General features: G+C 44.9%; 1 protein-coding gene and 1 non-coding gene across 6 annotated transcripts in view; one reads left to right on the forward strand and one right to left on the reverse strand.

Moving 5' to 3' along the window:
- The window catches only part of MOB3B (MOB kinase activator 3B), a 234408-nt gene that overhangs the window by 165126 nt on the left and 54973 nt on the right, over nucleotides 1-14309 (forward strand). For all 5 annotated transcript variants that reach the window (XM_059889209.1, XM_059889207.1, NM_001046491.2 and 2 more), the window contains 1 exon segment: nucleotides 4399-4601. In XM_059889209.1, the coding sequence (XP_059745192.1) occupies nucleotides 4399-4601 (203 nt within the window).
- Nucleotides 11708-11780, reverse strand: TRNAS-GGA (transfer RNA serine (anticodon GGA)). The gene has a single exon. It is a non-coding gene; the product is annotated as a tRNA-Ser (tRNA).

Consider the following 14309-nt stretch of genomic DNA (forward strand, 5'->3'; position numbering starts at 1 on the left):
TTTTCCGTGTGTGGATTTAATCCTCACAACAACCACCTGAGCTACAGATAATATTCACATCCCTGTTTCTTTCACGATGGGGAAACTGTGGGTTAGACATACTAAGTTGTTTGGATGTCACTGTCTTGTTACTGGATAATAGAGCCGGAAATGGAACCTAGGAAGTCTGGTTACAGACTTTTAAACCAGTTGCTATTATAGGTAAAAGGAAGTTCCAGAGTTAAATAGGACTTTTGACTACAGGCATTCTCAGATCTTTTACTATGGTTAGGTATATTGCAAAGTTTTATAAAAAGCATTTTTAATAAATATAAGGTCAAGTATAGCTTCTAACCAAGGATCTCCCAGAATTAGTCTTTTTTAAGACAGACCTTGGGAAACACGAAAGTGGAGGGTCCCCAGTATCTTATGTACTAAGAGAAGCTGAAGGAACAAAAGGAGGCGGTTGGGTACAGTGCTGAGTGAGTCAGTGGTGCCCCATGGAACACACAGGCTGCCCTCTGCCCAGAGCCTTGCACAGCCTCCTCAGCTTCCGGCTGACATGGTAACAAGCCCAGTGTTCATGTGAAATGGTTCATTAGCCTTTCATTCTTCCTACTGCCAGCTTGCATTCATTTAAGACAAGCAAACCTTTTTTGAGCTCCTTCTACAACCCAGGTACTGAGCTAAGTGGAGGTCAAAAAATGATCGTCTCAACAGTGAGGGTCCCTATGCCACGGAGCTGTAGTAGATGGATGCCAAAGAAAGAGCCTGAGTCTCGTTCAGAGCCAAACTCCTCCTCTACCTCCTGGGCCAGGCAAACACTTTAACTGAGCTAAGCCACAGTTACATTAAACAGACAAACACAACACTGAAATATCACTGCCCAGGGTTTCACTGGGAATACATCACAACACACATACACATATCAAGACCCTCTCAGAGTTCAGTTTTGTGTGGCTGTTTCGTGGGAATTGGGGTTTCCTGGTGGCTCAGCGGTAAAGAGTCCGCCTGCAGTGCAGGAGACACGGGTTTGATCCCCAGGTTGGGAAGATCCCCTGGCGAAGAAGATGGCAACCCACTCTAGTATTTTTGCCTGGGAAATCCCACGGACAGAGGGACCTGGTGGGCTGCAGTCCATGGGGTCGCGAAAGAGTAGGGCATGACTTAGCAGCTAAACAACAAAAAGACAAACTGGCACAGCTGAAACCTCCCGCCCCCGGCCATGTCCCCTAGCAGCTGGTGAAGGGAAAGGTAAGTGCACCTGAGGAGGCTCAGGCTACTCGGGGAGGAAGGGCTTGGGAGCTGGAGGCGTGTGCAGAACCCCAGAGCAACAACTCCCGATTTCAGGGTGCTGGGTCCTCATAGACAATCCTGGATCCAAAGCCCTCCATTCTCCACTGGCTCTGTGACCTGGGGCAGCCACTTAATTTTCCAAGTCGGTTTCCTCATTTGCGAGATGGTAACAATATCAGTACCTGGACTTGTTAAGTGTTAGTCGCTCTGTCGTGTCCAACTCTTGGTGACCTCATGGACTGTAGCCTGCCGGGCTTCTCTGTCCATGGAATTCTCCAGGCAAGAATACTGGAGTGGGTTGCCATTTCCTTCTCCAGGGGATCTTCCCAACCCAGGGATCAAACCTGCATTGCCTGCATTGCACAGACTCTTTATGGTCTGAGCCACCAGGGAAGCCCAAGACTTCAGCGCTCAGTAAATGTTGGCTTTTACTCTCAGTCCCAGATCCATGATCTAAGGCACTGGCCAAGGAAACGCATCTTTCTCGGGGCAGCAGAGTATTAGCTGACCTCTTAGTACCTCGGAGCTGTGGCTCCAGAGGGAGTGGATTTTTTCACCCTTCTCTCCTCACCCCTTTCCTTTTTAAAAAATTATATATCTGCACCACCAAAAAGTAACCTTGAGATGCCTTGTTACATTTAGCCTTTAAGCTGTGCTTTTATCCTTGGCAGAGAGTCACATGCCAGACATAACCAGATCTGTTAGATTTTATTTATTTATTTGGTTGCGTGGGTCTTTGTTGCAGCATGCAGGATCTTCATTGTGGCACACAGACTCTTTAGTTGTGGTTCATGGGCTTAGTTGCTCCGAGGCATGTGGGATCTTCCCAGACCAGGGATCGAACCTGCATTCCGCTGTATTGCAAGGCAGATTCTTAACCACTGGACCCACTTGGCAAGTCCTAGATCAGTTGTATTTTAGAATCAGACTGACTTGGTCCGAATCCCAGCCCTGCCACTGTTTACCTAAGTGGCCTGGAGCACGTTCATCTGTGTTGGTGTTATTCACCGGTGATGCAGGACTAGTAAACCCTACATCACAGACACGTTGCCAAGGTAACCCATGTCAACCCCTGATATTGTCTCAGTGTTGTTAAAGGACTCCCCTTCTGTTGGGAATATTCTTGAACGTGGATGAAGGGAGAGTCCATCATCTCTAGGCCTCGGGCCTCTTTGAAGGCTCCAGATCCTCCCCGAGCCTGGCAGCAGTGGTCTTCACCAGCCCCTTTTCATCAGAGGAAGCCATCCATCAGCTCTGGGAGGGGCTGCCCTCCATCTTGTCCCAGCTTTGCCTCACCCCACCCCTAAATACCAGCATCTGTTGCCCAGACAGTCAGCTGCCAAGCTGTGCCCCAGTCTCTCCCTGTGGTTCATTTGATATGTTGCCATTTTGTTCTAGAAGAAAAAGCCAGTATCAGTGCCGGGTAATGGGGAGGCAGACCCTGCCTCGGCCAACTGCCAGCTGTGTTTCATCTCTCATCCCCACCCAGGGGTCCCAGGCGATCCCATTACTGATGTCTCTCACCAGACAGCTGCAGTTAGGACCCAGCAGAGGCACGGACAGCAGAACTCCAGGCTTCCTGGGGACGAGGGACATGCCCTGAGCACCGCTCTACAATTCTGCTGAAAAGCAGGTGGTCATGTCTACCTTTTCCTGATAAGGACTCCCTTATAACAACAGCTAGATGGTCCAGATTTTAAAAAGCAGAGAGATTCGCGGGGTGGTGCTTGTCATTTCCATTTAGCAAGCTCTTACCACGTGCTAGGCACTGTAGGAGGATTTTAGACATGTTGACACTCTCCTGGCTATTTAAGAAAGGTTCTATTTTCTGGGTATTGCTTCTAATCCTTACAACAGTTGGTATTTTCACCCTACCTATGGAAAAACTGAAGCTCAGAGAGGTTAAATAACTTGCCTGTAGTCATACAGCTGGAAAAGGAGCAATATAGGAATTTAAAGGCTATCTGACTTCAGAATCTATGATGTCACTACCTAAGAACTGTGTAAATAACGAGAGCTTAAGCAGTGTTTGAGATGGAGAAAGAAAGTGGGCTTGGGATGCTGCTATTTGTTGCTCTGACCAAGCTGGGAGTGGTGGTCATCAGACAGGAAACCTGCATGATTCCTTTGACCACCCACCCAGTCTGTGTTATGAACAACAACCTCCAACTCTCACCTTCCTCAAGGATAGGAGGTGACAGTAACTGTCAGGCAAAGTTTCCATGAAGTTTTGTTGCATTTTCACACCCCAGAAACAGTGGATCTCAGGAAAAGTTTAGATCAGAATTTGCAAACTGGTAGTTTTCAGGACAAGTTATCCCTGGTAAGATGTTTTGTCTTGACCTGTGGTATATTTTTTTAACTTCAGGTTAATTGCTATCATTTTACTATGATTATTATTATTATTGTTCCCTTTGGCTGCAAGGCATGTGGGATGGCCAAGGAATGAATCTGCAGCCCCTGCAGTGGAAGCTCAGAATCCTAACCCCTGGATTGCCAGGAAAGTCTCGATATCATTTTTAAAAACAGAAAACCAGATAATTCACATAGAACCCCAGATTTCCAAATCATCTTGAAGAACCAGAAGATCTAGCAGCCCCAGGCCCCTGTCCCCACATGGCCACCACTGGCTGAGTTGTGCACTGACTGCTTCCTTTGATGAGAAGGGGCTTTCGGATTTCTGCAGCCCCCACCCCTCCCTGATACTCGGTGTCAGGAATGCCAGTCTCCCTGGAGCATCACCCTCCTCCTGCCAGTTTTCCTACATTAAAGAAGAGGAAAAAGAACTTTCCTGGGCTCTATGAAGTGGGAAAAGTAAAAAAGAATACATGTTTCAAACTAAAAATCATTAATTGTGCATGTCTGTGTGTACCAAAAAGATACCACCAAAGAAGGAAACCTGACCCTCTTCCTTCATTTGTTTCTTTTTCCTGATCGTTGGCATTTGAATTTAACACCATTTTGGCCACCTTTTCAGGCCGTGTCCAGTGCAGTTGCCCACGTGGGGCGCATCTGCAGGCTGGCCCGGGAGACTAGTCCTGGGCTGGTCTCCCGCCTGAAGCATGTGCTCGGGGCCCGCCAGAGCATCCCCATCATGGTTTTGTTCCCTCTTCCCTTCTCTAGGTGTTCCCTTCCCAAAGAACTTCCTGCAGATCTGCAAGAAGATCCTGTGCCGCCTCTTCCGGGTCTTCGTCCACGTCTACATCCACCACTTCGACCGGGTCATTGTGATGGGTGCCGAGGCCCACGTCAACACCTGCTACAAACACTTCTATTACTTCGTCACAGAGATGAACCTCATAGATCGCAAGGAGCTGGAGCCCTTGGTAAGTGTCCCCGTGTAGTGGCCACACCCAGGTCACCCCAGGAGGTTGACCATTTGTCACAGAACACTGCCATGCCCCTGCTCTGATGGCTGGCTGCTAACTGGAAGATTGCAGAATTGGGCAGGATTTAGGGGTCAGGTAAAGGTCAGGATATGCCAAGATGTGCACAGCATTCAGGGGCTGAGATTGTCATGGTTTGGGCCAGAGGGAGTAGCTTTTTAAAAAATAAAAAAAACAACTTTTTCTTTTTGAATATTTATTTGGCTCCGTCTGGTTTTAGTTGCAGCATGCAGGCTTAGTTGCCCATGGATGCAGCATCTTAGTTCCCTGACCAGGGATCAAACCCTCATCCCATGTGTTAGAAGGTGTATTCTTAACCACTGGACCACCAGGGAAGTCCCAAGAGTACCTTTAATTCTCTCTTACTTATTTAACCCCGTAAATGGGCATTTTGAGTTCTGTGTCATCTGCTACGGAGGTTTCCAAAGAAGGTAATAAACATTTCTTCAGTTGGTGAATAAATATTTAGCACCTACTGGGTGGCAGCTGCGAGACACACACAGTTAAGTTAAGCTGTCTTTGAGTAGCTTTTACTCCAGGGAGAAAGAGAGGGGAGCCCAAGATGAGAATACAGTGTCGTGGGGACTTGGCTTTTTATCCTGAACCTCTTGCAATGCAGTTTTAATGGAATATGTGAGAATTGAGAACACTTGGTTGAAAACACTTTACTCTTATTGTTTAGGCGAATGAGGAGTTCTTTTCTTTATAAGCCATCTTTACAGCTGGACTCAAACTGTGCTTTAGAAGTCAAGGCCCCTGAAAAACCCTGCATCTTTTGTAACATGTATCATACTATGGATACCCTCATCACAGCTATCTTTAACAGCTCTATTGAGTGCTGTCTTAGCCAGTATAATTACTGTGCTTTATGGAAAAATCATGCTTTTTCTCTAAAACAGTTCAAAGTGGCAGTTTTGGTAAACATAACTGACAGAGTAACTAACTTTGATCCAAGTCCGCTTGAACAATGGCCAGAGTGCAGGGGCCAGGCTAGTCTTTTGCTGGCCTGTCTTCCTTATTCTTTATGTACATTTTATTTGTTTGTTTTCTCAAAGATTGATTGACTGATGGATCTAATTTTTTGACTGTGCTGGATCTTCATTGCTGCACTGGGGTTTTCTCTAGCTATGACAAGTGGGGGCTACTGCCTAATTCTGGTGCATGGGCTTCTCACGTTGCAGACTACAGGCTCTAGGCATGCGAGCTTCAGTGGTTGTGGCCAATGGGCTCATTAGTTGTGGCTCTCGGACTCTAGAACATGGACTCAGCTGCTCCCCAGCATGTGGGATCTTCCTGGAGTAGGGATTGAACCTATGTCCCCTGCTTTAGCAGGTGGATTCTTAACCACTGGCCCACCAGGGAAGTCTCACATGTTCTTAAAATATAGGTTATAATTTATGTCTGGTGAGGCCAGCAGATCAAGAGATGATGCCATTAAAAAAATAGTTTGTTTTACTCACAGATCCCCAAAGAAGGGGGCACACCACGGCATGAGAGCCAGACAGGAAGGACACAGGTTGGAGGGAAAACACGGCGCCTTTGTAGTCGTTTCCCTGGGAAGGAATGGGCAAGGCAGGGTAACAAGGCTAAACATGGACTGATTTGAATCATTTCAGAAGGTTCTGGGGCAAAGGGGCTGCCCCAAGCTGTTCACCTGGCCCTAGGGTGATGAGAGAAAAGGAATTTTAGCCCTAAGTGTGAGCAGCCATAGAGGAGGTGGTTTGGGGAGTGGGCCCTGGATTGGTTAGTTTGTATTGACTGGTGAGTAAACAGCTCAAGGATGAGTTGGTTACTATCTCTAGAAATTGGTGAGTCCTGATCAGGGCCATCCCTCCATTTTTAGCAAGGCCCCGGATATTAAAGAATCAAAATACAAAAACCAGAAGGCATGTTTAATGCATGTTTAGAGTTCCTGTATCTGGCAAAGAAGACATTAGGGAATGAACAGATGTTTTATACATCACTTTTAGAGTTTCTCAACTTGAAATCTATTATTAATATTGTGCTTCAGTACAGTTCTGGAACAAAGTAAGACTTACTGGGTCTTGTGTTATATCACTGGCTAAAGCATTCACTTTCTTCATTTTCTTTCACAACCACTTTCTAGAAAGCTCTTGGAAGGAACTAAATTGTCTCCAAATTCAGTTGGACATGTGGTGTGGAAAGAAGCTAAAACATATCATGATGGAGTTTTGCTCATTTGTAGAAAGGCTATTTTGAGTAAACAGAAAAGGTTGTGCAAATAGCAAAGGGAGTTAAAAGCCTGGAAGGAATTGATAAAGCTAGTTTCAGGAAATGTCTAGGACAGAATGGACAGGGGTGGGTGAATGAAGAGACTAGAGCAAGCACTCTCATCTCCAAAACATAGGTCTGCTTCCTGGGAGTTTGGTTCACTTTTGTTCAGCTGATGTGTTCAGGTGGAGGGGGACACCTTCCCTAAAGGTGCTCTTAGAGGAAGAGATTCTTCCCAACACCCATGTTTGGGTTTCTCTGAGCCAAAGGAGCAGAAACAGCATTTGGAGAGAGGAGAATGTTAATTTCTTCTTTACATATGGAAATATGAAGGTCGTTGTAAGATAGAATTGAGTGTAAGCTAATAAGTAGAGGGAATTACACCTGACAGTTCAGCGGTTAGGACTCGGTGATTTCACTGCCAGGGCCCAGGTTCATTTCCTGCTCAGGTGCTAGGAACCCTCATTGCCAGGTCTGGTGAAGATTTCAACAATAGGCCACCCCATGTGCTGTTATTGAACTCAGCCTCATTCAGTTCAGTATAGTCACTCAGTTGTGTCTCTTTGCAAGTCCATGGACTGCAGCAAGCCTGGCCTCCCTGTCCTTCACCAACTCCAGGAGCTTGCTCAAACTCCTGTCCGTTGAGTCAGTGATGCCACCCAACCATCTCATCCTCTGTCATCCCCTTCTCCTCCTGCCTTCAATCTTTCTCAGTATCAGGGTCTTTTCCAATGAGTCAATTCTTCACCTCAGGTGGCCAAATTATTGGAGTTTTAGTTTAAGCATCAGTCCTTCCAATGAATATTTAAGACTGATTTCCTTTAGGATTGACTGGTTGGATCTCCTTGCAGTCCAAGGGACTCTCAAGAGTCCTCTCCAACACCACAGTTCAAAAGCATCAGTTCTTGAATGATCAGCTTTCTTTATAGTCCAACTCTCACATCCATACATGACTACTGGAAAAACCATAGCTTTGACTAGACTTACTTTTGTCGGCAAAGTTATCTCTGCTTTTTAATATGCTGTCTAGGTTGGTCATAGCTTTTCTTCCAAGGAGCAAGCGTCTTTTAATTTCATGCCTGCAGTCACCATCCACAGTGATTTTGGAGCCCAAGAAAATAAAGTCTGTCACTGTTTCCATCGTTTCCCCATCTATTTGCCATCAAGTGGTGGGATTGAATGCCATGATCTTAGTTTTTGAATGTTGAGTTTTAAGCCAGCTTTTTCACTTCCTCTTTCAGTTTCATCAGGAGGCTCTTTAGTTCCTCTTTGCTTTCTGCCATAAGGGTGGTGTCATCTGCATATCTGAGGTTATTGATATTTCTCCCAGCAATCGTGATTCCAGCTTATGTTTCTTCCAGCCCAGCATTTCTCATGATGTACTCTGCATATAAGCTAAATAAGCAGGGTGACAATATACAACCTTGCTGCTGCTGCTAAGTCACTTCAGTCGTGTCCGACTCTGTGTGACCCCATAGATGGCAGCCCACCAGGCTCCCCCGTCCCTGGGATTCTCCAGGCAATATACAACCTTGATGTACTCCTTTCCCAATTTGGAACCAGTCCGTTGGTCCATGTTCAGTTATAACTATGACTTCTTGACTTGCATACAGATTTCCCAGGAGGCAGGTCAGGTGGTCTGATATTCCCATCTCTTTAAGAATTTTCCACAGTTTGTTGTGATCCACACAGTTAAAGGCTTTGGCATAGTCAATAAAGCAAAAGTAAATTTTTTCTGAGATATTTGATCTCTGGTTCCTCTGCCTTTTCTAAATCCAGCTTGAACATCTGGTAGTTCCCAGTTCACATAGGGAAGCCTGGCTTGGAGAATTTTGAGCATTACTTTGCTGGTGTGTGAGATGAGTGCAATTGCGCAATAGTTTGAGCATTCTTTGGCATTGCCTTTCTTTGGGATTGGAATGAAAACTGACCTTTTCCAGTCCTGTGGCCACTGCTGAGTTTTCCAAATTTGCTGGCATATTGAGTGCAGCACTTTCACAGCATCATCTTTTAGGATGTAAAATAGCTCAATTGGAATTCCATCCCTTCCACTAGCTTTGTTCATACTGATGCTTCCTAAGGCCCATTTGACTTCGCATTCCAGGATGTCTGGCTCTAGGTGAATGATCACACCATCATGGTTGTTTGAGTCATGAAGATCTTTTTTGTACAGTTCTTCTGTGTATTGACACCTGTTTTTAGTATCTTCTGCTTTTGTTAGGTCCATGCCATTTCTTTTCTTTATTGTGCCCATCTTTGCATGCAATGTTCACTTGGTTTCTCTAAGTTTCCTGACGAGAGCTCTAGTCTTTCCCTTTCTATTGTTTCATTAACAGTGCCCCAAAGTCTCTGAACCACCTGTCTTACTAGTCTCTTATGGTCCAGGAAAATATCCCCTCATAGTGTGTCTTCCCATATCTAGAGTTACACTAGTACCATCATTGATCTCTTATAGAACTATATATCATCATTATACCAGACATTCAGTTACACATATGGTAATGCAAGAAACAACAATTTTGTAAAGCAGGCAATATAAAAAATAAGTTAGCAGATGAGTGAGGTCATAAGTAAAAATATAAGTCAAGAACTTTGCTCCCCAGAAATAAAACAAACCAAAAAAAAAAACAAGCAAGTAGAGAAAACTTTCCTTTGCATCAGAACACTCTCAGTTACAGCAGACCCTTGAACAACACAAGTTCAAACTGCATATAAAGTCCACTTATACGCAGGCTTTCCTGGTGGCTCAGATGTTAAAGAATCTGCTTGCAGTGTGGGAGACCTGGGATCGATCCCTGGGTGGGAAGATCCCCTGGAGAAGGGAATGGCACCCCACTCCAGTATTCTTGCCTGGAGAATCCCATGGACAGGGGATCCTGGTGGGCTACAGTCCATGGAGTCACAAAGAGTTGGACACGGCTGAGAAACTAACACTAACTATACCTGATATACTATATTACTGCACCATCCAAGGTTGGTTGAATCTGTGGATGCAGACCCATAGATACAGAGGAAACTTGGTCATGGAGGGCCTAACTATACACGAGACTCAGATTTTCAACAGCACAAAGGGTTGGGTCCCCTTACCCTCACATTGTTCAAGGGTCAACTGTATTTTCTACAACTGAAGAAGGGCCCCAGGGATTCGAACACCCAACAGTGCCAGGTGCTTGAAATCTGAGTCACAGAAAGGCCTGGGACAACCCAGTGTTCTAGAGAAGAGCCTCTTTGGGGGCATGGGGAACAAAGAGTGATTGGATTGGCCAGGAATTATTAACAGTGGTTGTGAGCAAGAAGGAACACCAGTTTTCTTCCCAGAAGTTTATAGTTCTTTAAATTCTGCTTGAAACAGTAGCCTTCTTACCTGTTTTGTTAATTTTAATTACAGGGAGATTAATTGCAATGCTTGTACATATTGATAACAAGTGCTTTTAATGCTTAACTGTTTGAAATTAGGTATTCATTTCCCACAAACCAAAACCTGCAAAGTAACAGAAAATGATATTGAGGGTGTTTCTAAAGACAGTCATTATATATTTTCAGTCTGGATACTTAGCACAGTTCAGGATCCATTAAGAATACTGCACCGTGGATTGTTATTACTGAAACGAGCACTTTCAATAATTGACAGTGCTTGAACATGAACTTCCAATTCTACTATTGCCAGTTATTAATTTAATATTAATTATTAACTTAATATTTAATAATTTTATGATTTAATATGTTGACAGTAAAATCAGTCATATCAAATGAACACATTTTATTCAATTTGCATATATCAATTACCCTAGATATGCAAAGCAAGTTACCCAGATGTTCTCATTGTATAAAAAAGATAAGTTTTTGAGAATTGACAAATGCAGTCTAAAAAATACAATGAATCTCACTCATTTTTGGCCCTTAAAGGATTATGAAGGAGTCAGGCATTTGGCTTCCTGTTCTAGTGCATTCTTTAGAATCGAATGCAGCTAGAGGCCAGAAGGGCAGCACTTCTCCGGCCAGTTTCCTTTTGAATATCAGCAGTCCCAGAGTTCCCACACCTCCAGTGGGACATTCCTAATGTCGTGCCTTGGGATTCCACAGTGTAGAACACTTAAACCCCACCTCGTGTTTCTTTCTGCCATGTTTCCGCCACGCACAGCCACACTTCCTCTGCACCCAGAGCCCACTGTGTTGCTTTGTCTGCTGTGGGCCAGCTACCCCGCACGGGTTATGTTGAGGGCCCAGCACCCCACAATGGTAGGAGGTTCAGTCTCAGACTGCTTAAAGACAAGGATCAGACTCTCTGGGTTCAAGCCCTGAACCATTCATTCACCAACTTGCAATCTTGAGCAAGGCTTTTCAAAGCCTCATTTTACTCATTTGAAAAATAGGTATATATTAATAGAATTGCTGATTCAGATGGTAAAGAATCTGCCTGCAATGTGGGAAACCCCAGTTCGACCCCTGGGTTGAGAAGATGCCCTGGAGGAGGAAATGGCAACCCATTCCAGTATTCTTGCCTGGAAAATTCCATGGATGGAGGAGCCTGGCGGTCTACAGTCCATGTGATCAAAAAGAGTTGGACACAACTGAGCGACTACACTTTCACTTTCAAAATTTAAACAGGTTAGGTGCTTAAGAAACTTGATAGGTGCTTAAGAAATATTGGCTGTTGAATGAAATAATGAATGTACAGTAACAATAATGGTAAGTTGCTCAGTCGTGTCCGACTCTTTGCGACCCTATGGACTATAGCCTACCAGGCTCCTCCCTCCATGGAATTCTCCAGGCAAGAGTACTGGAGTGGGTTGCCATTTCCTTCTCCAGGGGATCTTCCTGACCTGGGGATTGAACCCAGGTCTCCTGCATTCCAGGCAGATGCTTTAACCTCTGAGCCACCAGGGAAGCCAGTGACCAGCATATAGTAAGCAGAGTTACCCTAATTCTACCTTCCCCGGCTCACATGGCCTTTTGCCATCCTGGGGATCTCCTCAGTAGCCTTGTAACAGATACAGTTCATTGTATTTGTATCAGCGTCTTCCGTGGGTCGTCAACTCTTTGAGTTGATGTTGCCAAGTACATAATAGATGTTTAATGTGGCTTTTTTTCTCTTTTTTATTTTTAAATTATGATAGTATGATAACACATTTACAGGAGACTTGGAAAATACAGAACAAGGTTACATTTAGTTCCACTAAATATTACAATTATTTTTTTAAGTAGATAAATTAAGATTTTTGGTTGGAGTTTTAATATCAAACTCTTGAAAATTAATAGAATGAATATACAGTGAAGTGGAAGGCTATAGTAGACCTGAAAAGCACCATGAGCCACTTCAACATAATTAAGATTTATACAATTTTCACACAACAATAGGATACAAATTCTACTCAAGTTCCCATAGGCTGTAATCTAGGACACACTGGAACATATCCAGGTACATAAAACAAGGTGCAAAAATTTCATAGTCTAGTGGTATTGAAAAGTAGAGACATCATTTTGCCAACAAAGATCCATAGCATCAAAGCTATGGTTTTCCAGTAGTCAGGTCCAGATATGAGAGGTGAACCGTAAAGAAGTCTAAGCGCCAAAGAATTGATGCTTTCGAACTGTGGTCCTGGAGAAGACTCGAGAGACACTTGGACAGCAAGGAGAGCAAACCAGTCAATCCTAAAGGAAATCAATATTCATTGAAAGGATTGTTGCTGAAGCTCCAACAGTTTGGTCACCTGATGCCAAGAGCCAACACATTAGAAAAGACCCTGATGCTGAGAAAGATTGAGGGCAAGAGAAGAAGGGAGCAACAGAGGATGAGATGGTTGGATGGCATCACTGACTCACTGGGCATGAGTTTGAGCAAATCCAGGAGATAGTGAAGGACAGTGAAGCCTAGTGTGCTGCAGTTCATGAGGTGGCAAAGATTCAGACACAACTTAGTGACTGAACAACAACAAAAACAGAAGTATTGGAATCATACAGAGTCTTTTCACTTATCACTGTGGAATTATTAATATGTTAGAAATCAATATCAAAAGATGTTTGAAAATAACCAGTTTATTTTCAAGTGCCATTTTCCAAGAGAGATCTTTGACTTAGCCACTGAAGATGCTTAATGTGGTTTTGAATCAGGAAGAGTCCCTGGAGGATGAGGCCCCTCCGTTTAAAGGGGTTACACACCATCATTCCTTCTCTGGTGCCACCCTCATCTCAGAACATGCCTGCAGACCTCCACTTATCCACTGTTGGAAATAAAGCTTCATCCTACCGAGTTAGTAGTTGAGATTAAAAGCAAAATGAAGTGTAGAGCACTGAAGAGATAGATGCGAATCCTTAGTATCAGGTCTGCCAGAGAACGATGGAACCTCAATTCCCAGTCAGTTCTCTGATCTAGACCCCAATTATAGCTCCTGGGAGGATGTCAAACGCTCTCGCACTGTGTGTCCTGGTGGGCCAGGTCTACGGTGATGCAGTCTCCTGGGTTTATCACAAAAAATCCCATCTCCTGGGAAAACCCTCCATCCCTGGTGAGGGGGGACAGTAGGCCACTCTGTCAGGCCTCCGAGTGGGAATACAATTGGGATTCAGAAGCAGGGAAGAGGTCACCCTGGCAGCCCAGTGAGGAAGGCCAGCACGTCCGTCTGTGCACAGGGTCTGCCTCACGGCTCCCGTTGGGACCCGCTGGTCAGCAGCAGCCTGGGAACCGGAGACACACGGGATTTCATTGAGTCTCCAGCAGGGAGGGGAGGCTGGAGCATTGACAGATGTGACAAATGATTCTGTTCTCCTGTAAAGGCAACAGCTGAAGATGATTTGAACTCGAGCAAGTTCACAGTCAAGGAAACGAGCCTAAATGATGCTGGTAATTAGCAAATGGGCCAGGCGCTGATTGAATAAGCAGGCTGCTGGCTGGCCGGGCTGCCTGGGAGTCAGCTGACAGAATGGCGCTAATCAGGCACAGTCATTAGCCAGCACCGGGAGCAACAGTGTTTTGTTAGCTTTTCACTAAAGACAAAAGCAGACTCAGAGAGGGCTGTTAGCCATGCAGAAGCTGGTGAATAAAGAACAGAGGAGGGCGGAGGAGGAGAGAGGTTGGCGAGGCAGGCAGGAAAGACAGGAGTGTTCTTGTTCATCGTGATGACCTGCTCACCCCTGGGTGACCTTGGTCCAGCACTTTCACCATCTCTCTCCAGGGCTCCACTGCCTTATTTCTAACAATGATTATACCGTCATGTATCTTGTAGAGGTGCTGCCACGAAACCAAGAGTTAGCACAGGGCTGTTCTGTTACTTTATAGCAGAGCTTCCCAGGTGAGGCTAGTGGTAAAGAATCTGCCTGCCAATGCAGGAGACACAAGAGATGCACTGATCCCTGGGTCGGGAAGATCCCCTGGAGGAGGAAATGACAACCCACTCCAGTATTCTTGCCTGGGAAATC

Source organism: Bos taurus, chromosome 8 (genome assembly GCF_002263795.3).
Source record: "Bos taurus isolate L1 Dominette 01449 registration number 42190680 breed Hereford chromosome 8, ARS-UCD2.0, whole genome shotgun sequence".
Classification (NCBI taxonomy): Eukaryota; Metazoa; Chordata; class Mammalia; order Artiodactyla; family Bovidae; genus Bos; species Bos taurus.